This window comes from Anomaloglossus baeobatrachus, chromosome 6, assembly GCF_048569485.1.
Source record: "Anomaloglossus baeobatrachus isolate aAnoBae1 chromosome 6, aAnoBae1.hap1, whole genome shotgun sequence".
Taxonomy (NCBI): domain Eukaryota; kingdom Metazoa; phylum Chordata; class Amphibia; order Anura; family Aromobatidae; genus Anomaloglossus; species Anomaloglossus baeobatrachus.
The window spans coordinates 10,549,459-10,576,745 of NC_134358.1; the positions used below are offsets into that span (position 1 = coordinate 10,549,459).

Below are 27,287 nucleotides of genomic sequence, written 5' to 3' on the forward strand. Positions count from 1 at the left end.
TGTTCTCCTATAATTAAGACACGAGTACAATTGAAGGGTTGTCCGCCCGCCCTGACTTCCAGGTCATAGCGACGTCTATAGTGTGATCAGGTCAGCTGCTCACACTGCTGAAGTCAGTGCCACAGCTCAGAGGTGACAGACAACACTGGTGATAAGTGCTTCAGTGGAGCTGAACACGCCAAAGAGGAACAGTATGGGGCGAGGGGACAGTATATATGGACACAGAATGGGGGGACAGAGGGTGGGATGGGGGCAGTATCTATAGAAACAGTATGGGGAGAGAAGGTGAGGGAACTATCTGTGGACACAGTGTGGTGGGAAGAGAGGATGGGAAGCAGAATTATTTTTGGACACAGTATGGGGAGAGAGGGTGAGGGGTGATGTATGGGGAGAGAGGATGAGGGGTGATCAAGCAAGCAAAATTAGCTACTGCAACAAAAATTGCCAAGGGCATTAAAATAAATCCCCAAATCTTTTATAAATACATTAATACCAAAAGGAAAACAAATTATAGTATCGGCACCTTAAAATATGACAAGTTAGTTATAGAGGACAAAGAGAAGACTGAGATATTAAACAGGCATTTCTCATCCGTGTTCACCAAGGAACTGACTGTTTCAGGGAACATTTAACAAGTCAAAAATCAAAGTTCACCACCCGATATAATTAATTTAACACAAGAAGAAGTACGCCTGCATCTGAGTAAATTAAACATTGACAAATCCCCTGGGTCAGATGGCATTGAGCTCAGTAATCAACAGACTGCTGTATCTCATCTTCTTAGACTCACTTGTAACAGGGTTGGTGCCCCAGGATTGGAGGATTGCTGATGTGGTAACGATATTTAAGAAAGGTAAGTGGGTGGATCCAGGCAACTACCGTCCATTAAGCCTGACATCAGTAGTAGAGATGAGCCACCCCCCAGTGCTCGAGTTCGGTTTGGTTCATTGAACGGTGGATGTGTTCGTCGAACGTTCGACGAACGTTCAACAAACACCTTTGAACCCCATTGAAAACAATGGCAGGCAAACACAAACACATACAAACACATTATACATATACACATACAGTTAGTAAACATTGCCATTACACTTACTGGTCCCGCAAGATTTCCTGCAGACTCTGTCTCCTGCCGCTTCTCCTTCTGATCATTGCTGTGTCCTCCCCGTAACCAGCACTGATGATAGGACCTTTCCATGATGTCATAGCATGTGACCAGTCACGTGTGTATTATTTCACAGATGAAAATGGTTTGAAGTGAACTAACTACCAGTATTTCACAGAAAAAGTCACTTTCTAAAATATCAATTCTTTATTATACAAAAAATATTTTTAGAAAATTTTTTACATACAAAAAACCTTAAGGATACACAAGACAGAACAAACAGCCAAATATGAAAGACTTCAGCTAATTATGTAGCAGAAAGACCAGTGATATACCCCAAAAATAGGGGGTCAATATACCACCGTGCCAATCGACCTACAATGTATGTAATTGGAAAAATTTTGTCCAGGTATGTCTATATTCTGAGGCTCTCACAAATCCGAGGTAAGAAAACTGGGAGTGTCCAGAATACATTCTCCCCGACCAAACTGTCCCTGAAGTCACAGATGTATTTACATAACATTATTTGCAAACTCCTGATTAAATTACATTCAATATTTTTCACCCGACGCGTTTCTCCTCCTACATCGGAGGTTCATCAGGGGTGTATATAGCGTGTCATAAAGCATTCAGTACAAAATGTGAGGAGAGAGATAATAGGCATATATGGATACCACAGACGTTATATGGAAAACCTCATCACTGAAGATTTGTATGTCAGTCGTTCTCTAGATTTTAATCCAAATCTTTTATAAGGCAAAATTGAATTTCTTCAGTATTATTAAAGGTTTCAACTGATGTCTAGGAGGGTGGTGGCCCAATCAGAGGGCAAGTTCCACATCAACAAACTTTTAGACGACATTTTTTGTTCCAAGATGGTTAATATTGGAGTTTCACTAGTCCATACACTGGGGCATAAATAGTTTCAGCAGATAATTTAGACAAGGTCTTGTTTCTCAATGTGGAACACTGCAACTCCAGAACCTCCTCACATGGCTGATGCTTCCCGACACTGCAACTCCAGAACCTCCTCACATGGCTGATGCTTCCCGACACTGCAACTCCAGAACCTCCTCACATGGCTGATGCTTCCCGACACTGCAACTCCAGAACCTCCTCACATGGCTGATGCTTCCCGACACTGCAACTCCAGAACCTCCTCACATGGCTGATGCTTCCCGACACTGCAACTCCAGAACCTCCTCACATGGCTGATGCTTCGTGCTTTAAAGCATCAGCCATGTGAGGAGGTTCTGGAGTTGCAGTGTTCCACATTGAGAAACAAGACCTTGTCTAAATTATCTGCTGAAACTATTTATGCACCAGTGTATGGACTAGTGAAGCTCCAATATTAACCATCTTGGAACAAAAAATATCGTCTAAAAGTTTGTTGATGTGGAACTTGCCCTCTGATTGGGCCACCACCCTCCTAGACACCAGTTGAAACCTTTAATAATATTTAAGAAATTCAATTTTGCCTTATAAAAGATTTGGATTAAAATCTAGAGAACGGCTGACATACAAATCTTCAGTGATGAGGTTTTCCATATAACGTCTGTGGTATCCATATATGCCTATTATCTCTCTCCTCACATTTTGTACCGAATGTTTTATGACACGCTATATACACCCCTGATGAACCTCCGATGTAGGAGGAGAAACGTGTCGGGTGAAAAATATTGAATGTAATTTAATCAGGAGTTTGCAAATAATGTCCTGTAAATACATCTGTGACTTCAGGGACAGTTTGGTCTAGGCGAATGTATTCTGGACACTCCCAGTTTTCTTACCTCGGATTTGTGAGAGCCTCAGAATATAGACATACTTGGACCAAATTTTTCCAATCACATACATTGTAGGTCGATTGGCACGGTGGTATATTGACCCCCTATTTTTGGGGTATATCACTGGTCTTTCTGCTACATAATTAGCTGAAGTCTTTCATATTTGGCTGTTTGTTCTGTCTTGTGTATTCTTAAGGTTTTTTATATGTAAAAAATTTTATAAAAATATTTTTTGTATAATAAAGAATTGATATTTTAGAAAGTGACTTTTTCTGTGAAATCACGTGTGTATTACCTCATTGGCTACAGACTGGTCACATGGCTAGGACGTCATGCTAGGTCCTGTCAGTGCATGTCACCAGTATGCGGTGCTCACCCAAGCATCTCCGTACTCAGTATACTCGGCGAGTACCGCTAGATACTCAGGCACATGCTTGGCTCCCCGTTCCTGCATGTCGGCACTCTTTACAGAGCCAGCCCACATGCAGGGACTGGATGCCACAGCCGGTGAATAGCGGCGCCGGGAATCAGGTGATCGGAGATCAATGTTGCTATAGTAACCCGCCTGTCAGGTTACTATTGCAACGGTGGCAGCGGTGACGTCACTGCTTACCAACCCGCAGCCTCTGCTCACTCATTGAGTGATTAGACTGCATGGGGGAGCAGCAGCGTCTTCCTCCTATGCAGTGCTGTCTGATGTAGCAGAGCTGCATGGGTTGAAGGAGAAAGAAGACAGAAGACCAGGATCATGGAGGGGGAATAAACATGGAGTCTCTAAGTGTGTCTGTGTATTTATTTTTATTAAAGAATTTTTTCTCTGTGTGGTGTCTTTTTTTTAACCCTTTATTTGAGATTCTTAATGGCTGGGTCAAACTTGCCTGACATTAAGAATCTCTGGCTTAATACTAGCTAGTAAATCAAAGCTAGTATTAACCCCTTATTACCCAGTGAGCCACCCGGCTTCTATGAATGCGCCATTTTCTGGGGCGGCTTCGGACTGCAATTCTCAGCGGAGGGGCCCAGAAAGCTTGGGCCAACCTCTGCTGAGGATTCCAATCCCCAGCTGCCTAGTTGTACCTGGCTGGACACAAAAATGGGGCGAACCCCACATAATTTTTTTTTTTTTTAGTTTTTTGTCAAAAAAAAAAATAAAAAATGCTTCCCTGGATTTTCCATTGCCAGTAAAGGTAACACCAAGCAGTAGGGGTTAACAGCCAGTAGCTGTTTGGATTACCCTCAGCTACCAATACAAAAAATGCAGCCGGCGCCCACATATTTTTTTTAATTATTTATTTAAATAACTAAAAAAAAGGCTTCCCTGTATTTTGATTGCCTGACATCAAAGTACTGTAAAAATAAATCATTAAAAAAAATTACATAGCGCTCCGCGGTATTTTTGATTCTCAGCGCAGATAAAGCAGATAGCTACGGGCTACCACCCCTATCTGCCTGGCGTTACCTTGGCTGGCAATCAAAATATGGGGAAGCCCATTAATTTAAAAAAAAAAAAAAAATGCGTGGGCTTCCTCAGTATTTTGATTGCCAGTCAGGTAAAGTCTGGCAGCTGGGGGCTGGGATTCTTGGCAGCCCAGAGCCACCCCTGGAAATGACGCATTGTTTCTTAGCGCCATTTCCAGTCACTTTATCCGGCTTGTTCAGCGGCTGTGATGGCGGTGGCTCGCTGGGTAATAAAGAGGTCAATACCAGCTTTGTATTCTCAGATGGTACTAAGCCCGAAATTCATGGTGTCATGCCAAAATAGACATGGCCATGAATTTCTAGTAAAGATTATGGATTATTTGATGGACATTCTGGATTACTTGGAATAAATATGATTTGGATTGCTCACTCATCTTTCGCTCTGTTGATTGTGTGATATGGGAGAAGGACCCCATGACAACTGGTGGCAGCGGTGGGATCAACAGAGCACAGCTTAATGGAGATCAATCCACTGAGTGAGTACAGAAACTGGGCTACTTCCAGTCTAAAAGAGAGAGCCAAAGATCTGGGCCTGAGCTACCAGGGACTGAGCAAAGAAGCATTAATTGATCTACTGGTGGATGCGAGGTAGTCCACCTCCTCCCAGATGTCTAATGGACAAGCACTGGGGACGGGGATCCCTGCCCCAAAAAACCAGTGGGTGGTGTGCTTCGAAAAAGAGATGGCAGCTCTTGGCCCCGGTGTATCTCAGCAGTATAAGGAGGAGGCTGCTCGCCGAGCACAGAGGAGACAAGAAGGAATGGAGTCTGGCAGAGGGCGTAATATGAATTGGAGTGTAAACCCAGCAATCCGGGAGCCTGTAAGGATCACCCAGGCGGACTTCAAGCCATTTGATGAGGCTTCCGGAGATGTGGAAGGGTTGTTCAAGGACTTTGAGCAGCAGTGTGTCATGATGGAGGTTCCCCAATCTGGCTGGGTGCGTTTGTTAGTGGGACTCCTGAGCGGAAGCCTGGTGGAGGCCTATCACACCATTGACTCACAGCAGAACCGGGATTACAACATTGTAAAGCGGACTATCCTGGATTACCATGCCATCACCCCAGACTCACATAGGGCAGAGTTCGGAGACCTCCCATGCACCACAGGGGGATCGTTTAGGATGTATGCCCATAAGATGTCCGAGGCATGTCGGAGATGGCTGGAAGCGGAAGACGCCTTCACTGTGGAAGACGTTATGCAGGTATTTCTTATAGAAAAATTTCTTTACAAGTGTCCCTCAGAAATACGGGAGTGGGTCAGAGAGCGCACGCCGCACACCTTGGATAGAGCTACTGCCCTGGCTGATGAGGCCCTTACTTTTCGACCGCAATGGAGGGGGCTACTGGACAATAGGACACAGCCTGTTCCTGCTCCCTGGCCCTCTCCAGTTATATCTGCCCCTCCAACAGCCACAGGCCGATGACAACCACTACTTACAATCCTGAGCCCCAACAGTTCCGACCACGCCCTGGGGGAATCACAGAGAGGAGATGTTATGGGTATGGACAACCTGGGCACCTGCAATCCAGGTGTCCCGCAAGGACTCGGAGGGAGCCCCACGCACCTCCATCTCGTCCGGTCCATTTTGTGCATTCCATCCCATCTGAGGAAGAAGTACAACCACCTCCACTGGAGTGTACCGCTGACCCCTGCATCATAGATGCCCCTATTGGAGTGTATGGCCTCCGGCCTTTGTCACCAGGTTCTCCTACTGCCTTCTCAAGAATGCACATTAGAAGGAGTCCGACGCAGAGGAGATGTTATCGATGTGGGCAGCCTGGGCATTTGCAAAACACTTGCTCTGCTGGTCGATTGAGGAATGACCTGGCACCAAATTTACCTGTTCATTCTCTACAGCCAAATGCAAGGTGATAAGAGTTCTCACCCCTTCAAGTGGACTTTTTTGATGACTCAGACACTCATGGTTGGCCACTAGGGGTTTATGGGGTGCGAGCCACAGCTCCAAGTTCCTCTCACCATCAAAGTAAGCACTTACAGGAGGTTGTGCGGGATGGACAGAGAGTCATTGGATTTTGTGACTCTGGGGTATTTCTCACAATAGGTAATCCCCGAGTGGTTCGGCCAGAGGCGATACATCATGGACCAGGGATTGTTATTGAATTGGTTGGAGGACAAAGGAGGAATATCCCAAAGGCGACTGCAGATCTGGACTTTGGCTTTGGAATCAAGCAATGTGTGGTTGGGGAGATGAGCGGCTTGCCTGCAGATATTCTCCTTGGGAATGATGTGGGAGAACACTGTCAATTTGTGGGTGCAGGAAACACAGTTTGAGTGAAGGAGGACACAAAGGGAAGCTTGTCCTTCCAACCCTACTGCTGTACAAGGGACTATCTACAGCTTCTCCATCCAATAGAAGCATGGAAGCCAACACCAGAACGCTGATGGACTGCCCCGGCAAGAAGAACCATAGACTATCCACAGCTGAGCAACATGGACTTAAGTGAGATGGCCAGAGGTCTGTGTAGACCTCATGGCATACTCACTTATTCAGAAGGAGGGTGAGGTTGTGATGGTGGAATATTGTGGATTGTATACCATTTTGTGTGGGTTAATGTTTGGGCGTGGTTCACTGTCCATTCTGTTTTTCTTGTGTGTGTATTGTCCCATTTGCAGGTTTAATTCCTCCCCTGCCAGCCTTTTGTTCCTAAGTCGGGGGAGGGGGCGTGAGATCCACCTAAACTCTCTGCTTACCTGAAGAATTGGGCAGTCTGTTTGAGAACTTCAAGAGTGAAGCAGAAAGATTGAACATCTGAGAGAAACTAGCTTCTCAGAGAGAAACGGGACATTTATTTATCGCTTACTGGACTATATTTGTGTTACTGGACTAATTTTACCCTCTGTTTTGTGGATTATTTGATGGACATTCTGGATTGCTTGGAATAAATATGCTTTGGATTGCTCACTCATCTTTCGCTCTGTTGATCGTGGGATATGGAAGAAGGACCCCATGACACATATGGACACAGTATGGGGAGCAAACAGGAAAAAGACATTTTGAGGACACAAAATAAAGAGTGACATAGTATGAGGAGCAAGTTGACAGGATGGGGAGTGAGGGGGAAAAGTATATGGACACACAGGAGGTAGTGAGGAGATAGTAAGTTATGAGAAAAATGTGAGGGGGCAGAGAATAGAGACTTTGTAGTGGCAGGTGGGGCGATATGGAGAGAGAGTAGCTTGTGGGTACAGTATGAGGCCATAGCAAGGAGGGGTGTGTGATGAGAGAGCACAGTATAAAGACTGGGCAGTTGTGATACAGTGTGAGAGGTCAGTGTGAAGAGTAGGCTCAGTACGGAAAGGAGAGGGCAGTGTGGAGGGCATGTGCCATAATAGGGACAGTGTGTGGGTCATATTTTGTGCAGAGAACACAGTGAGGGGCCATTATCTATTCTGTGGCACAGTGTAGCGCAGATATTTTTAAATAGGAGTATTCATTCTGCTATTTTAAAGGGCATCGTGTTGTATCCTTCTGATAGGAGAGTAATGGGACCCCCACTGATCAGCTATTCTTGGTGCAGGTGGATGGAAATACCATTTTCTAAATCTGCTCCGTCCTCTGATAGTGTCCGCGGCCGGGTACTGCACATCCACCTCATTGATTTTAATAGGAGGCTGCTGCCACTATCAGAAGATGGAGCAGATTCAGAAGTGAGCACTCTCCCTCCCAGGTTAATTATCAGGATGGATGAACCTGCTCCTGACCTAGGGTCCTGTACCCCGCTATGCTCGGTACCGGTCAGTTCTTTTGGGGTTCTGATGCCTACAGTCCTCCTATACTATGTCCGTTGCACCCTCTCCAATGTCACTGCCACCAGTCCCCGACTCCTGTGGTCCCGGACCACCGTCTGTGACCCAATCAAGGTCTCGCTCCCCGGGAGCTACAACTCCCAGCTCCACACTCTTTGAGGGCTCTCACTGCTCTGCTCTTCTCTCCACTTCCTCCCCCCAATCTGCCTGACTCCTAGGTGGGTGGCCCTATTCCAGCTTGACCATCCCACTGGTGTGTCTGACATGTTATGATATGAGGTGTGGTTGGGATTTGTGGTGCTGATGGTGTGACACCGGTTATTGGGAACCTGGAACCATGGGGGGGGGTAGGCCCTGCACCCTTGGTAAGGATTGCAGTACCCTGTGGCACCCTGATATACTCAGGGGTGCCACAGTTAGCTGTTCCAGACTGAAGACTGTTAGGCAAATCTGTTCCAGGTTGCTGTGAAACATAAACTGGGGAACCTTGAGACGGCCACACCGACCCAGGACTATATCTCACTGTATGGTACTGCTGTGTTTGTTTGGGGAAAGAGTTAACGTACTGTTGTATATACTTTACTTCCACTCCCCCAACCCTGTCAGTAAAGTTTAGTTGGTTAACTTTCTGCCTGCGTCTCTGATTCGTGACCCGCTGGATCCCTAACAGACCTCTGGTCTTACAGGAGCTTAATTTCCAGCTGGGGAATCACTAAACTGCTTCACTTAAAGAAGGATTCTATATAATCTCAGCCGAGGAGCTTTGGTTTACAGAACTGCTTCCTAAAGGCCCCGTCACACTAAGCAACAGCGCTAGCAACATCGCTGCTGATGGACAACTTTTGTGACGTAGCAGCGATGTTGCAGCAATGTGTGTGACATCCAGCAACAACCTGGCCCCTGCTGTGAGGTCGCTGGTTCTTGCTGAATGGCCTGGGCCATGTTTTAGTTGTTGCTGTCCCGCTGTGCAGCACAGATCGCTGTGTGTGACAGCGAGAGAGCAACAACTGAATGTGCAGGCAGCAGGAGCCGGCTTCTGTGGACACTGGTAACCACGGTAAACATCGGGTAACCAAGAAGCCCTGTCCTTGGTTACCCGATATTTACCTTCGTTACCAGCCTCCGCTGCTCTCACTGTCAGTGCCGGCTCCTGCTTCTTGCACGTGTAGCTGCAGTACACATCGGGTAATTAACCCGATGTGTGCTGTAGCTAGGAGAGCAGGGAGCCAGCGCTAAGAAGCGTGCGCTGCTCCCTGCTCTCTGCACGTGTAGCTGCCGCACACATCGGGTAATTAACCCAATGTGTGCTGTAACTAGGAGAGCAGGGAGCCAGAGCTAAGCGGTGTGCGCTGCTCCCTGCTCTCTGCACGTGTAGCTGCGTGCACTGGTAACCAAGGTAAATATCGGGTTGGTTACCCGATATTTACCTTAGTTACCAAGCAGTGTGTCGCTGCTGGCTGGGGGCTGGTCACTGGTTGCTGGTGACAGCTCACCAGCAACCCGTGTAGCGATGCTCCAGCGATCCCTGCCAGGTCAGGTTGCTGGTGGGATCGCTGGAGCGTCTGACTGTGTGACCTCTCACCAGCAACCTCCTAGCAACTTACCAGCGATCCCTATCAGGTTGTATCGTTGTTGGGATCGCTGGTAAGTTGTTTAGTGTGACGGTACCTTAAGCTTGCCGCTATCTCTTCTCAGTGGGTGCCTGACAAAAGCAGGGTGCTGCTGGACTGGGATAGTTGGCCATGACAGCCCCAAAGTCATGAAGACTCTAATCCCTGGTGAACCAGTGGAAGGGTGAGATGCTGTTGCTTGTACCATCTTGTGTTTTGCTGGGAATGTACAACGTGTTTTTGCCTGTTAGTGACCAATAAAATCTTACCAATGTGGTGTTCCCTCGCCCTGTGTTGTCTGAGTTGTGTTTTTCCCACTGGGAAGGAGTGCGAGCGTTCAGTGGTATGTTCCCTGGTCTGTGCAGCCTTTATAAAGACAGCCAAGCCAGCGGACGAGAACACCCACTGACCCTCGTGTCTCCACAGGTACAACTAAGGAACTCTTCCGCTTGGAGCATTGCCCAAGAGCTGGTCCATATCTTCTCTCAGATGGGACTGCCAAAGGAGATCCTGATTGCCAAAGAAAGAGCCTTCATGTCCAAAGTAATGAGAGAGTTGTGTAAAGTTCTCCAGATTAAAGAACTTAAGACATCAGTGTACCATCTACAGACAGACGGTCTCATAGAGAGGATCAACATAATCTTGACGTCTATATTCAGGAAGGTCATAGAGAAAGATGGCCAGGAAAGGGATTGTCAACTGCCGTATCTGATATTCTCCATTAGAGAAGTTCCATAGGCCTCTACTGGGTTTCTCTAGTTGAACTCCACAGAGACTCCTAGACATAGCAAAGGAGACGTGGGAAGCCAAAGTGACACCCTATAGGTGCATCCCTGAACATGTTCAAAAGATACAGAAGAGGATTTGTGAAGATCAGACTTTGATAGATCTCCTTACGTCACAGGGACATTACTCTCTCACAAGATAACCGCTCTTCCTTGTCTCTCTTTACTCATTTAAAAGGAACCTATCATCAGCGTTTTGGGTATTAAACACCCCATGTGATATTATGGTGCTATAGTTTTGTAAACATTGTAAATTGCTCCTTTGATCACCGTAGAGCCCTTGAGAACCTTCAGTCTCTACGGTGTACTATTACTGATGTATTTCTAGACTTTGCATTATATCTGTAAGATCTTTCCATCTTCTTCCAGCTAAAGTCCAGCAGGAGATCGATGAGGTTACTGGGTCAGCACATGCTCCTGAGATGATGGACAGGGCACAGATGCCGTACACCAATGCTGTCGTCCATGAGATACAGAGGGTCATGGACTTGGCACCGGTGGCTCACTATCATGCAGTGACCGAAGAGACCCAATTCCGAGGATTCACCATCCCCAAGGTACAGAACCTGTTGGACTATAACCCATAAATTTAATGTTTTTGGGCTGCTCTTCAAGCCATTTCTCATCATAGTATTTGTAGCTGAGGTCGATGGACTCACATGAAGGGGACGCAGATCCAGTGTCACTCAGTTATAGTTTTTCATGGCCCAATGTTGGATGTAACCATAGGTGTAGGTCACTTTAAATTACACTTATCAAGTTGAAGAAAAGAACCATTAGAAGGGAGGATGCCTTATGCAGCACAAGGAGATTGTAGTCGGAAATGTTTTCCCCTTCTCCAACTCCACTCTATGCCTCTTAGATTTCCAATTTACAGGAAAAGCAGAAATATTAAATGGTCTGTCTTACTGACTAGTGATGGGTGATCCAGAACTGTAAAGTTCGGGGATCATACCGATCACATAGTGATTGTGTACACGATCTCGATCATGAGCTTTCCTGGGAAGCTCATGTTACAGTTTGGATCCAGTTCGGGTCCAGGGGCTGTAAAAAAAAGCACATTATTAAAAAAAACATTATGATTATACTTACAGGTCCCATGACGCGTCCTGCAGGCTCTGTCTCCCGGCTGCTTCTGCGTCCGATCATTGCCGTGCCCACCGGTAACCAGCAGTGACTAAAGGACCTTCCATGATCTCATAGCCATGTAACCAGTCTTGTGTGAATGTGTACCACCCTGAGAGGGGCCCAGCCACTGCCTGCACTTGCTCGGGTCGAGCCGCTCGAGGTCCGGGCTCGGGTTCTCGGTGGTACGAGCGCCTCCGGACCGGGGGCCACGTCGCTCTTGTTAAAGGGAAGGCGGTGGGGGGTGGTGGTTGTGTAACGGGTCATGACGCCACCCACGGGTCGTGGTGACGGGGGATGCACCACCGCTGTGGTTGAAGTGATTGCGTGCTCGTCCAGGATCGGTGTTGCGGCTGCAGCTGAGATGTTAGCCCCTCTGTGGGTAGGGGCGGTGTATCCCAGGTCTCCGGTGGGGGACTGTAAGGGATGATGTTGTCGTCGGGGTGCAGGGCGCCGTGCCGCGGTGTAGCGTCGTGCCCGATGGCACTGGTGTACTCAAGATTGATTCACACTCAGAGTCACTGGTAAAACAAAGTTCGGAAGTGGTTGGTCCCCACGGCCGGCTGCTGATGTTCCCTGTGGGGTTGATGGTGGCCCCTTTTCCCGTGCACCTCTGGATGTTTGTGTTTCGGCCCCCCCTGCATAAGCAGTGGTAGCCCTCTCCCCGGCGTTGAGCTGCCGGAGGAGCCCTCGGTTGCCCGAAGGCGCTGAACCGTCGGGTGTTTGGCCCTTGGCGGTGGCGCTCACCCGGTCTCGGTGGGCTTTTGCCTTCTTTTGGGACTTTGGGTGTGAATGAACCCGTGAGGTCCAGCCAGCAATCAGTCAATTTGCCTATACTCAGTGGCTTCTAAGCTAGGACGGGGTCTGAGTACCCTCCTGTTGGTGCTCCGGTACACGGTTGACTCCCCGGTTCGGGAACGGCGGGCTCTAACCCAAGCCCGGTCCGTACAGTTCTGCCAGTTGCTGTACCGGTACTCCTGCAGACGGCCACCACCGTCTGCCTGCCTGACGTTCTCTAAGGGGCCCAGGCTCCTACCCGGGTCCCTGACAGCTGCTCCTCTACCACTCACTGTCAACTCCAAACTTTCTCTGTTTGAACTTCCTGCCCCAGGGCAGTAGTCTTCTCGGTGGGCGTGCCTTTCCGCCTGACTCTGCCCACCTGGTGTGCTCTACTAGCCCTGAGGGAGGCATCAGGTCTCCCTTTCGGGTGACATGTGTGTGACCTCACAGGGGATGGGGGTGTGTGTGTATGTGGTAGATGTTATTACCTGTGACCCCTGGGGTCCAGGGCATCACAAATGTTGTACAGACATTGCTTACAGACTGGTCACACGACTATGACGTCATCAAAGGTCCTGTTAACGGAACTTTGACTATCACTGTGCGAGTGTTGCATTGCATCACAGCGCACAATCTCCCGACTGCAGTGGGTCAGCTGCATGTATTTCCATGCAGCTGAGGTGCTCCTGTCCAGTGAGTGTCAAGCCGTGCGGGGTGATGCCATGGGAGACGCAAGTGGAATTATACCCTCACTGTCAGCCTGCTTCTCGCTCTGTACAGAGCGATGTAACAGAGCTGACAATGCTCTCTCTCCTCACTTTGTATAGACACTGTCTGTACAGTGTGATGAAGCAGAGTTGACATTGCTGTCACTGTGAACTACGTTGGACTAAGGATTTTTTTATAAGAAAGATGGATCCTCTAAATGTTTTATTTGTTTTATTTTTAATAAAAAAAATGTTTCTGTGTGTTGTGGGTTTTTTTACTGTTTACTAGAAATTCATGGTGACCATATCTAATTTGGTGTGAAACCATGAATTTCGGGCTTAGTACCATCTGAGAATACAAAGCTGCTGGTATTGACCCCTTTATTACCCAGCGTGCCACCGCCAAACGTCCTTATTCCGACGTAGTCTACAGGGAGAGCCATGTCAACTCTGCTTCATCACTCTGTAAAGATAAGCGTCTCTACAGAGAGAGAAACAGAGAGAGCATTGTCAGCTTTGCTTTATCGCTCTGTACAGAGCGAGAAGCAGGCACAGTGAGGGTATGATTCCACTTGCGTCTCGCATCAGCATCACCCCACATGGTCTGATGCTCTCCGGACAGGAGCGCCTCAGCTGCTTGGACATACATGCAGCTGACTACTCCTGTCAGGAGAGTGTGTGGCCATACCAGGTGATGCCGATGTGACACTTGCACAGTGACAGTCAAAGTTCAGTTAACCGGACTTTCAATGACGTCACAGTCATGTCATCAGTCTGTACCAGGCGGCACAGCAATAATCGGATGCAGAAGCAGAAGCGGCCGGGAGACAGAGTCTGCAGGATGCGTCACAGGACTTGTAAGTATAATGACAATGTTTATTAGTAACTATATTCTTTATTTTACAGCCCCCCCCGCCCCATCCCATAACTGTAACGCCGAGTTCAGTGATCGGACACAAGTTTGCGTTATCTTGATCACAATCTCGATCTTTACAAAATGATCAGGTGAAGCTCCCGATCCCGAATATTGGGGGATTCGCCCATCACTAGTACTTACACCTTTCATGGTGGCTTCTCTGCCGCTCGTCTTGTGACATCAGAGGTGAAAAATAGTGAACGCAAATGGCCAAAAAAAGAAACTATTTACATGGAGAGAGAAATATCCAAGAGACTCTCTGTATTAGACTGCAAAGCCAAGCAACATAAGGCCGAGAGCGAAAACAGAAAAACCACAGCTAATGGACAGATAGACCCCCCATTATACACATTCAGAGATAGACACCCCTCCATTATACACATTCAGAGATAGACCCCCCTATTATACACATTCGGAGATGGACCACATTATACACATTCAGAGATGGACCCCCATTATACACATTCAGAGATGGACCTCCATTATACACATTCAGAGATGGACCCCCATTATACACATTCAGAGATGGACCCCCATTATACACATTCAGAGATAGACCCCCCCATTATACACATTCAGGGATAGATCCCCCATTATACACATTCAGGGATAGATCCCCCATTATACATAGAGATAGACCCTCCCACAGTCAAAGATAGACCCTCCATTATATACAGTAGCTAGACAACCCCCATTATACTTCCATTATAAAATGTTTCTATCTTTGCAGGGGACAACAGTAATCCCATTCATATCATCAGTGCTGTCTGACCCCACCCAGTGGGAGACCCCAGAAGATTTCAATCCTGGGCATTTCCTGGATGAGAAGGGACAGTTTCAGCTAAAACCGGCCTTCATGGCTTTTTCTGCAGGTGAGGCGTTTCCTATAAATTTGAGTTCATTGATATGAGGATGAGGGACGGGTAATGTTCCTGGATGTATTAATATGTTACACCACAGAATAATCAGCTGCATGTAATCTCTCTGTCAGGGAAGCGGATCTGTGCCGGGGAGAGCCTGGCCCGCATGGAAATCTTCCTCCTCTTCTCCGCTCTGCTTCAGAAGTTCACCTTCACCCTCCCCCCAGGAACAGGACGTCAGGATTGTAGAATGCTGAAGCAGAACAAGCACAAAGCTATATTATTCTCCCAGGTCTGTGCTGAACCTCGGGCCGTGTCCTCCACCACCTAAAAGAAGATGTGAGGGCGAGCGGCTCCTCCAGATTACACATGGAAATGGCCTGTGCCGATAAAGCTTCACTATTGTATAATAATAGAAAGATGAAAAACTTTCAATTATTCATCATTTTCAAGATTTCTGCTTGCTCACAGCGAATGGGAACGAGTTTTACACACATTGGATATCCTGTCCGGATCCAGTCCTAACCACACAGCTAAAGACTGTGTGTAAATGAATCAGAGTAGACAATCTACTGTGAGCTAAAAACATCGAAGCAGTGCAGTGCTGGACTCCAGACTACTAGCTCCTACCTACACTTATACAGTGCAACGAAATGTCAGCTGTGAAAGTAGGACTAGAAATGTCTGGAGATGAGCAAGAGTTTCCATTCACTGATTGCAAACAAGGACCATGAAAGTGGCAAAGAATTTACACGAGAAGTAGTTTAGAGAATTGCAGAATTACAATGATATCCGTACTGAAGATGCAATGATGATTTCTACTCTGATAATAAAAAATTCCTATATATTTAGGGGGGGGTCTGAAAATGCCATGCCCCCCCCACACTCCCATCCCCTCCATTATAAACTGTATTACAATAAAAATAAATGGACATATGTAAAATGTTAAAATCCAACCAGCAGCTTATCCCCTATGGAGGTCATGTCCATTGACGTCTTCTCGAATCCTGTCCCAATTTTAGGTTTGTCCACTAATATCCCATCTGCTATGTTTTAGCTATGTCCAGAGAAGTACTATCCTGCTTGCTGAAATATAAGCACTAAGATCTTGCTCATTGAAATTTTACCTGCCCACTAATATAGCACCCACGAGATTCTGCCTACTGAGATGCGACGACACAAAGTGCTGCTTACTGATACCACCACACAAAGACCTTCCTACTGAGATACCACCACACAAAGACTTTCCTACTGAGATACCACCACACAAAGACCTTCTTACTGAAATACCACCACACAAAGACCTTCCTACTAAGATACCACCACACAAAGACCTTCCTACTGAGATACCACCACACAAAGACCTTCCTACTAAGATATCACCACACAAAGACCTTCCTACTGAGATACCACCACACAAAAACCTTCCTACTGAGATACCACCATACAAAGACCTTCCTACTGAGATACCACCACACAAAGACCTTCCTAATGAGATACCACTGTCAAGGGAGAAATTTAGGTGAAGATAGCTAATGGTATCTTCATGCAGAGTATCAGAGGCACGGATTGAATTAGCTATACATCTGCGCAGATATTACTGAATCAGACAATGATCACACAAGATGTGTTCACCGTATGAGCCAATTTCATAGACTGGACTCGTGTATTGAAAAAGACTCATTTATACAGAATGCAACATTGACCTTGAAACTAGAACAGGGAGTATTCAACTCCCTAGTTTTTCACAGTATGTTATAAAATACCTCTCTGCTCATTATTCCTTCTTTCTGTGTGTGAAACCACTGATAAGGCTCCCAATTACCTTAATGAATATCTCCCTTGTTCATTTGTACCTTGGCTTCATCATCTTGTCAGTTAACCCTTTCCTGAATATACAGCTTAGAATCATATTATGGCATCTGTGCAATTGTCATATAGACACACAGATAATTATGCTACTACATCTATATTTTGATTATTTATATACACAGATCATCTTATTACATTTGAACAAACAATTTATATCCCAGGCTACCTTCACAGGCCCCCCTTAAGATATCTGTTGATGTTGTCAACCTTAAATTTTATTTTTTTTTCCCATTTAGATATATTTATTTGGAACTTATTTGTGACTTACCCCCCTTGGAACTTTAATTTTATATATATATATATATATATATATATATATATATATATATATATATATATATATATATATATATATATATATATATATATATATATATGGGCCTTCCATGAGATTGGGGTCTAATACAACACTACAGGCTTTAGCTCCCCTTTTAAGTACTTATTTTATTTATTAAAAATAACTATGATTTATAGGGGCTATTAGAATTGGCGTTATTACTTTCATTAGGGCACATTATCATGACCAAGGAAGATTGAATTTAGAACTTGAATTTAGAACTTATCTTAAAATTAGCACATAACCAAAAAACATTTGCTACAAATTGTCTATGGTTCTTCTTTCCGGAAATGAAACAAAAAGGAGAATACTTGGTCAGTGCTAGTCCATTCAGGGCCACCTCGTGAACCTTGGTGATCTGCTCTTGATGAAAAATCAAAACATGATAAACCTTCATGTGAACAGTTTGTGGCACTGACTTAGAAAAACCTTGGGCAATAATGGGTAAATGGCAGCCGCTTTCTGCTTCGGTTGTTTCAGGTCCATTGGTTTCTGAGATGTAAAGTTAACTCGCGTGTCACTGCCAGTGCTCAGCAGACTAGGCCGGAGAGATAGGCTCTTCCAAAACATTTCCCGAGATTAGAGAGTCCATAGCTAGCATTTTGTATTAAGGAAAATTACTGAATCTATTCATATATGAATTAGTAGGAAACAAAAACATTTATAAATTGTTAGGTTACATTAACTAAACCACATATTTGGGTCTATAAAATGACTGAACTAAGTATTTTAGATTACTCAATTCGTACCCTCAACAGTCCCTCCTTAAGACTCACTTCTGCCATTTCCAAATACTAAGGGTACTGTGTTGCCTTAGGAAGAGAAGAAGAAAGATCTATTCGGGAAAAACCTGCCTGACTGAACGTTGAGGCATGGGTGGAGGGGGGAAAGGTTTTCTTCACCGGCTTGAGACCAAGGACCCCTAGGCGAGTCCTCACCCTTTGTAGTTGGACTTTCCCATGTCTCAAGGCTCTCTAAGTCCTCTCTTCTAACTGTTATAGCAATGATGGTCTGAGACTGTACAGGTCTTTTTGAAAAGGATAAATATGAGCAGGACGCTCAGTGCAGCTCCATTGGATCGACCCTTCAGCAATGCGAGGCGTGAATCCATGTTGTCCTGCCGTTGAGCTTTATCGAAATTTCTGTGGTTGGGAGAAGCTGGATCAACTCATCTAATCTTGACTCATGGCTCTTTCTCGCTTGTCCTTTTAGGATTAATCAGCCTCCTGACTGAAAACCATATACTACTAGCTCTGATTTAGGATGTGGAATTAGAAAATACACTTTTTTATTTCACTATTTAGTCAATCATATGAAAATTGTACGTGCCTTGTGTTAAACCAAAAAAACATTTTACATAGAAACCTGTTTATTACTAAAGAGAAACAAAATACACATTGGTTTACAACTTATTAGTTTGTTTTTTTTACATACCACTTGCATTATGTGGATTTTCAGCAATGACGTCGTTTTCTGCACTGGAATGCCTCTGACCAAACCTGGAGAGAAATCTACACAACACGCACAGACTTGCATACAACGTGCTCATGATATACACCTATAATCAGTTTGCAGTCTCTAAAAATGGGTAGAGCAGGTGCAGGGTGTGTTTCTGCGGACTCTTTACAGTTTTTTTCACGTTTTTTAAGGACGTGTTTTACAAGACCGGGTGAGTTTGCCCACCTTGGTACTGAACCCTGGTGTCACCAAAGCGCACACTGCTATTTATTTTTCACAGATTTCGGTCCATATGTTACTTGGGCCATCATTAAGAAGAGATCTCATGGCAGAGAAAGCTTACCGCCCTTTATCCACAGACCTTCCTCAGTCAGCTGGCTCCCTGCGTCTCACACTCCATTCTTCGTGGATTAACTTGTTCCTGTAGGAACTTAAGAACACAAGGAGTGACAGAAGTCACTGACATGACAGGTGTCACCGAGGTATGGTACTGGTCTGCATTGGTAAAGGACTCCTCAACTCTAGGCCCGTTCACTGCTTCTTGGTCAGCTGCACCAGTGCGGAGATCTCCATCCGATTCCATGAGCTCAAATCTTGACTTTATCTTCAGCATACCTAGCTCATTTGACAACAGGAAAGATCTACATCCTACATACACATTCGACTATTTTACCTACTTCTGCTCCACCCACCAGAGAGGCCATTACCACTCCCATCATCATCCTCCCCGAGGCCCGCGCCACCTGTGGGGAGCAGAAACATCTTAGCTGCTACTACCATACACCTCGGAGGACAGTGACAACAGTGGTGGCTAATTCCCTGGCCGCATACCACAGGTGGCATCACAAAACCAACCTCCACAATCCCCATCTATCACCAACTCCCTTCCGTGGACACCTTGGGGTCACAAAACCAGGCTGAGACACAGTGTGTGAAAAATTGGTAAGTCCAGGTATTTATGCTTGAACAGAATTTCTTTATTTTACACCAATATTGTACTGCCCGCCCAACGTTGCGGCTCACGCAGGAGCCTTCACCAGGGGTCAGGAGCACTAAGACAGACATGATATACAAAGGAAAACAAACAGAAACAATATTTACAAAATGCATCATGACATTACATCAAGGAAAACATAAGAAAAATAACCTATAGGGGACTATGGGAATGACAAGAAACAATTGTCGTAGTGTGAGGGGTAACATGACAGAATCTAACCGCTAAGGAGAAAGTGGAGGAAGAGAATTATGAGGGTATAGGGAGAGGAAAAAAAAGAAGAGAACAAAGAAAAGGAAAGGAAGAAGATAAAGAAAGGACATGGGAGACTATAGTGGAAAGGAGAGGGAAACAGGGAAAAGAGAAAAGTAGAAGAGTATGCAGTAATCAAGAGGCAAAAAAAGGGGGGCAAAAAATATTGAAGGACATACCGGGAAAAAGATTGTGGTAAAAAATCATGTGGGTACAATAGGACCTGTGAACAGGAGGAAAGAAAGAGAGGGGATATACATAAGATATCACATAGTATGACTCAGGAGGGAGGAGTGGTAAGACCATGATTGACTTACTTAGTAAAGTCAGCTAAAGGGTTACTCCGGCAAGAGGAGATTGTTGCTACAAGTAAAGTAGACAAGGGAAACCCTTGTCCACTTATAATATCCATATGTTTCCACATTAGGGTTTCCCTTGTCTACTTTACTTGTAGCAACAATCTCCTCTTGCCGGAGTAACCCTTTAGCTGACTTTACTAAGTAAGTCAATCATGGTCTTACCACTCCTCCCTCCTGAGTCATACTATGTGATATCTTATGTATATCCCCTCTCTTTCTTTCCTCCTGTTCACAGGTCCTATTGTACCCACATGATTTTTTACCACAATCTTTTTCCCGGTATGTCCTTCAATATTTTTTGCCCCCCTTTTTTTGCCTCTTGATTACTGCATACTCTTCTACTTTTCTCTTTTCCCTGTTTCCCTCTCCTTTCCACTATAGTCTCCCATGTCCTTTCTTTATCTTCTTCCTTTCCTTTTCTTTGTTCTCTTCTTTTTTTTCCTCTCCCTATACCCTCATAATTCTCTTCCTCCACTTTCTCCTTAGCGGTTAGATTCTGTCATGTTACCCCTCACACTACGACAATTGTTTCTTGTCATTCCCATAGTCCCCTATAGGTTATTTTTCTTATGTTTTCCTTGATGTAATGTCATGATGCATTTTGTAAATATTGTTTCTGTTTGTTTTCCTTTGTATATCATGTCTGTCTTAGTGCTCTTGACCCCTGGTGAAGGCTCCTGCGTGAGCCGCAACGTTGGGCGGGCAGTACAATATTGGTGTAAAATAAAGAAATTCTGTTCAAGCATAAATACCTGGACTTACCAATTTTTCACACACTGTGTGCCGGGATTACCCCTCTCTATTGACTCTTTTTTTTCCCGAGCACCAGGACTATAGCAGTGAGCACAACTTATTCTCTATTGTTACAAAACCAGGCTGGGCCACCCATGACATCCCCTGACCGTTACCGGCCTGGTGAAGAGTATCTTCCCTGACCTCCTGGGGTGCTCCATTGCCTCTTGAAAAAGTGAGAAATTTGGTGCTAAAGCAACATTTTTGTGAAAAAAATGAAAACTTTCAATTCTCATTTCTTCAGTTCCTTTGGGTTCAAAATGCTTTTCAGCGGATCTAGTTCCAAAGTGGGGTCACTTGTGGGGGAGCTCCACTGTTTAGTTAGCTCCTTCCCTTTCGAGCCTTGCCATGCGCCCAGACAGTTAATTTTCACCACATATGAGGTATCTGCATACTCAGGAGAAATTGCTCAACACATTTTATGGTGCATTTTTTCCTGTTACCCATATTTGAAGTAAAAATTTTGTAGTAAAAATGTTTTTTATTTTCATGGTTCAACCTTATAGAATTGTGTGAAGACCTTGGGGGTTCAATGTGCTCACCAAACATCTAGGTAAATCCCTTGAAGGGTCTAGTTTCCAAAATGGGGTCACTTGTGGGGAGTTTCTGCTGTGTAGGTACCTTAGGTGCCCTACAAATGCAACATGGTGCCCAGAATATTTTTCAGCTAAATTTGCTTTCTAAAATTCAAATATTGCTCCTTTCATTCAGACTGAGCCCTCCAATTTGTCCAAACAGAGTTTTCTGACTACATATCAGGTATCACCGCACTCATAAAAAAGTGGTTAAAAAAACACGGGGTCCACTTCTTGGTGTTACCTCTTGACAAAGTAAGTAATTTGGTACTAAAGCAACATGTTTATGAAAAAATGAAAATTTTCAAAATGACGGCCTAATGTTATCAAATTCTGTGAAGTACCTGTGCATTCAAAATGCTCACTATACCCCTATATAATCCTTGAGGGATGTAGTTTCCAAAATGAGAGGTTTCTCACCACATGTGGGGTATCAGCGTGTGCCGAAGAACCTGGGTAACAAATTTTATGGTCAATTTTATTTATATTTTGTGTTATTTCTTCTAATAATGAATAAATTGGGTCTAGAGCAACATTTTTAGGTGAAATTATAATTTTTGTTTGTTTTTTTTTATTCCACAGTGCTTTAGTTCCTGTGAAGCACCTGAAGGGTTAATAAACTTCTTGGATGTGATTTTAAGTATTTTGAGGGGTGCAGTTTTTAGAATGGGGTCACTTTTGGGTATTTTCTGTCACCTCAGCCGTTCAAAGTCTCTTCAAATGTGATGTGGTCCCTAAAAAAATGGTTTGTAAATTTTGTTGAAAAAATGGGAAATTGCTGATGAACTTTGACCCCTTCTAACTTCTTAACCCCCAAAAAATGTTGTTTCAAAAATTGCGCTGAAGAAAAGTGACGAGTGGGAAATGTTATTAGTAGCTATTTTGTGTGACAGAACTCTCTGGTTTACGGGCAGAAAACTCCAAAGTTTGAAAATAGCAAAATGTTTAAAATTTTTGGCAAATTTTCCGATTTGTTTCCACAAATAAAAGCAAAAAGTATCGCCCTAAACTTAGCCCTAGCACGAAGTACAATTTGTCATGGAAATCCAATGTCAGAATCACCAGGATCCATTGAAGCTTTCTAGAGTTATTACCTCATTAACTGACAGGGGTCAGATTTCTAAAATTTGTCCTGGTCATTAGAGACAAAATTGGCTCCGTCATTAAGGGGTTAAACACTATGAATCTATGAAACTATGTTTATTATCTCAGATCTGCAGACACCTCGCAGCATAATAAGGAACATATGACTTACACGAAATAATCCCATGCCGTGGCTGTAGCCAAGTCATCTTCTGAAGTCACATTTCTGCAGATTTATTCCATGTTTGCAGATGATTGTGTAGATGAAACCGCTCGCAGCACTAAAACAAAGGGGAATGTAACGCCTGGAACTATAACGCCTGTAGCTTTACTATGTAAATAGTTTTAATTGAACATTTTCTGTTAGCATTATGAACAATATAAATGAGACATTTACTGAAATAAAAGACAAATAAAACGAGGATCAGTCAGGAAGGGAAAGAAAAAAACTTGGGTCAGGAAGGGGAATATGGATATAAGGGATAGGAGAGGTGGGAAAAGGAAAAAGGGTACTTCTAAATTAATGGAATAATCAAAGAAAGAGGGTTTAATAGTTTATATCACAGTCATTTGATTCAGTTAAGGATAGCGTTAACTTTTCATTATTTATACTAAAAGTTGTCAAACATCTACTTAACCAGTTATTCTGCCAGTCGCCTGAGAGATAGCCTGCCAAATAATAACTAGAGATGAGCGAACCTCTCAAGGTTTAGTTCGCCGAGCCCAATCAACTAAGGGGTGTGTTTGTTGAAACTTTATGGAACCTTTTCGAACCCTATTGAATTCAGAGGCCAAACTTAAGGCAGAGAAAACACCGTTAGATGGGTCGAAAGCTTTGAAAACAGCAAAAATACAGTTTACAATGCAGCACCACTGTTTTGGCATAGCCATTAGCTTCCTAGACTATTGACATAACAAATATAGAGGTGGATGAGTGTTATGATCTGGTCACCGTGGACAATCACAAAAATCCCATTAGCAGAAAAACAATACCAAAAAAACTCAAGATATACAAAAGTAAATAAAATGCGGTGGCAATCCAGGTAATATGGAGTTAAATGGCAGTGCATTGCTACCATTTAAGTCCAGGCTTAATCATGGCAGCATCTATGAGACAGCTTACATGATTTACCCATAAGTAAAGTGAATAAACACACACACCAAAAAATCCTTTATTTTAAATAACACACAAAAAAGCCCCCTCTTTCACCCCTTTATTAAACCCCCCAACACACAGCTCTGGCGTAATCCACGCAGGTCCCACGACGCTTGCAGACTGCTGCACCCACGTCTAACACATAGTAATCAATGCAGCCTTGTAACGAGCCTGCAGAGGTAATTACAGGTCATTTCTCACGGTCGGTAATGTGAACACATTACCGCTCGTGAGCACTGCAGTGTGTCCTCACAGTGACTATCTATTGAATCTGTCCTCTATCTATTGATTATCTATCCATCTATCTATCCCTCTATCTATCTATATGTGCCGCCTCAGTGCCAGCAGCCAGTGTTGCTTGGATCCGGATCTGCGGTATGGCTCGAGGGACTCTACCGGACGCGGGGGTCGCGTGGACACTTCGAATAAAAAAGGACATACTTGTACGGGATTTGCTGTAAAACTGTCTGTGACGCCACCCACAGTGTGTGGTGAGTTGTAGCACCACTGCTGCTGTTATGGGATGCCCGGGGGAGATGTGTTGGCAGCTGGATGTTAACCCCTCCGTGCGTAGGGATAGATGCCCCAGGCCCAGTGTTATGCAGGTTTTCAGGGATCAGCACACTTATTGGTCTTGGAGATAGGATTCTCTGCGAGGTCCCATATCATCACTAGACTGGCATCTGACAGCAGAGCTGACTGGAACTCCTGACTGGAGGCAGCCAGACTGTGACATTAAGCCAAAACCTTACCGGGACCCTCTGGGAACTCTTTTGGGTCCACAACTGTTTGTTTTATCCCTCTGGATGATGAGGGTCCATAAGGCAAGGCATTACCTGTATTCTGGGTACTGGGTGGTGACTATATAGGCCATCTCCCTGGGGGATAACACTGTCCCATCAGCCTGTCAGGCTATAGGTACTACTTCCCTAATGTTCACTAATACCTCAGAAGCAGTGCAAATCATGGGGCAGCTACCACCAGCCATGTCACAGTGCATTGTGACATTGGTCAACTGCATGGAATCACCTGCTTCATCGTCCCCATGGCTGTCTCCATCGCCCTTAGCACTGACACTTACTCCTTTCAGGGGATCCTCAGCAATATTATTATTATTATTATATTTATAGCACCATTTATTCCATGATAAAAAATAATTTATCTCCCACCAATCATGATCAAACATGTCAGATGGGAGATAAATATCCTTCTCAGTCCCCCCTGTCCCCCTCGGTCCCCCAGTGTGGGCAAGGTCCACGCCGATTCCCCTCCCTCTCCCGATCATCTAAAAATGGTGTATGCATGAGTGGTGCCCCCACCGCATTCATCCTCCTCATCTGATTTCTGTTTCATCTGAAATGTCAGAAGTGACAGAAAAGTCCTCCCCAGGTCGCCCCTGTCACCCCCGCCCCGATCTTACCCCAGTCCCTCGGGTACCTCCTGCATCACCGATCCCCCATGACCACCCCTTCTCCTTGTCTTCAGAAAAATGGCGGTCGCATGGAGTACCTGCACATCCAGAAATGGGAGATACGTTCAATGAGCGTGCCCCCCATATTCTGGAGGGTCCAGCATCGTCAAGGAAGCTCCAAAATGGATTATGGCAGACCAGATTTTTTTTTTCTTATCAATAAATTTGGGAAAAAGGGAATGTGTTGGAGTGTTTTTTCAAATATTTTTTTTTCATCATCTTTATTTTTTTTATTACTGACTGGGTTAGTAATGTTGGGTATCTGATAGACGTCTCGACATTACTAACCCCTGGCCTTGATGTCAGCTGACATTACAGCTGGTATCAACCCCTTATATTTCCCCATTTTCACATTACACCAGGGCAACAGAATGAGCTGTAGCGAAGCGCCAGGATTGGTGCATCTAATGGATGCGCCACTTTTGGGGTGGCTGTAGCCTGCTATTTTTAGGTTGGGAATGGCCAAAATGCCAGTGTCTGTCTAACAAATCATATAGAGTATATGTCCCTCATAGCCTCCCCATCCTAAAATTAGCCCCCTTAATCTGGATATGGCCACCTTATACTGAATATAGCCCCCTTGTGCTGGCACACGTCCCCCAGTGATGCAACATGTCCCCTATGGCTGGCACACGGCCCCCTGTGGCTGGCACACGGCCCCTATGGCTGGCACACACTGCCCCCTGTGGCTGGCACAGATGGCCCCTATAGCTGGCACACTGCCCCCTGTGGCTGGCACAGATGGCCCCCTGTGGCTGGCACACATGGCCCCCTATGGCTGGCACACACTGCCCCCTGTGGCTGGCACAGATGGCCCCCTGTGGCTGGCACACACGGCCCCCTGTGGCTGGCACACATGGCCCCCTGTGGCTGGCACACGCTGCCCCCTGAGGCTTGCACACACGGCCCCCTGTGGCTGGCATATATCACCCTGTGTTATAAATCGCCCCCATGCTGCTGCTTTTAGTAAAATAAACTCTTTCCTTACCTTCTCCAGCACTGTGCTCCCTCGTGTCCCCCTCCTTGGGGTTGAGCTCTGGCCTCCTGCCTGCATTTCCTGGTTCACGGTCTCGGTCATGTGATCGGCACAGCAGAGTGACATCTCTGCGTGCATGATCACAGCACCAGGAGGGAGACCGGGGAGACACGCTGGAGGGGGTAAGTAAAGAGTTTTTTTTATTTTACTATAGGCAGCAGCATGGGGGTCATAGCTAACACAGGGGGGGGGGGCATGTGTCATCAAAAGGGCACAGTCAGATATAATATGCGCCGCTCCCCCAGCCCATCGCCGCGGTGCGATTTCAGCACCACAGTGATGGTCAGTGGCTGTGCATATTATATGAGCAGGAGCAGGATATCAAAGGCTCCCTCCCGCAGCTTCACCAGCCTCCACCAGCCCCCCAAGCAGCCCCCAGCACCGCTCCAGAGCGGCCCCCACCTCCCCTGGACCCTGCAGTATATTATCCGTATATTCGGTTTATAAGACGCACCCCCTACTTTCCCCCAAAATTTGGGGGAACAAAAGTACATCTTATAAAGCGGAAAATACGGTATATATAATTAAAAAACAGCATGAGGTAACCTCTGTTTTGGATTACCAGCCAAGGTGACGCTGCAGCCATCTGCTTTACCCTAACTGGCTATTAAAAATGGAGCAAACCCCACATAGGTTTTTTTAATTATTTATTTTTTGGCTAAATACAAGGCTAAACACCCTTGAGACAAGATAAGTGGTGACAATCTACTTGCGACCCCAGAGATTGCTCTATTGTCGATCCTACCCGGAAATCGAACTTACTTCGCTTTTGCCTTTCAGCGGCTCGAACTCTGATCCCTAGGCATTGGAGATCCCCGGGAGTTCCGAGTATAACAGATTGGTTCACAGAGATGACTAACCTATATAAAATGGAAGATCTGACTGCGGAATTAAATTGTTCAACGGAAAAAAATTGTCCTTGTCTGGAGCCCTTGGATTCTATTCTTGGACTCCCCCCTCCTTCAGGTCTTTATTTGAGACTG

The 27,287-nt window shown here is 45.3% G+C and overlaps 1 protein-coding gene across 4 annotated transcripts in view; it reads left to right on the forward strand.

Annotated features, from left to right (window-relative positions):
• Nucleotides 1-26,251, forward strand: part of LOC142316935 (cytochrome P450 2C8-like) — a 124,960-nt gene extending 98,709 nt beyond the window's left edge. For 3 of the 4 annotated variants that reach the window (XM_075352716.1, XM_075352718.1, XM_075352717.1), the window contains exons 8-11: nucleotides 10,901-11,088; nucleotides 14,790-14,931; nucleotides 15,051-15,211; nucleotides 22,141-26,251. In XM_075352716.1, coding sequence (XP_075208831.1) covers nucleotides 10,901-11,088; nucleotides 14,790-14,931; nucleotides 15,051-15,211; nucleotides 22,141-22,284 — 635 coding nt within the window. In that variant the 3' untranslated portion in view covers nucleotides 22,285-26,251. The other variant, XR_012754642.1, reaches the window with a different exon arrangement.
• Nucleotides 26,252-27,287: the final 1,036 nt, after the last annotated feature.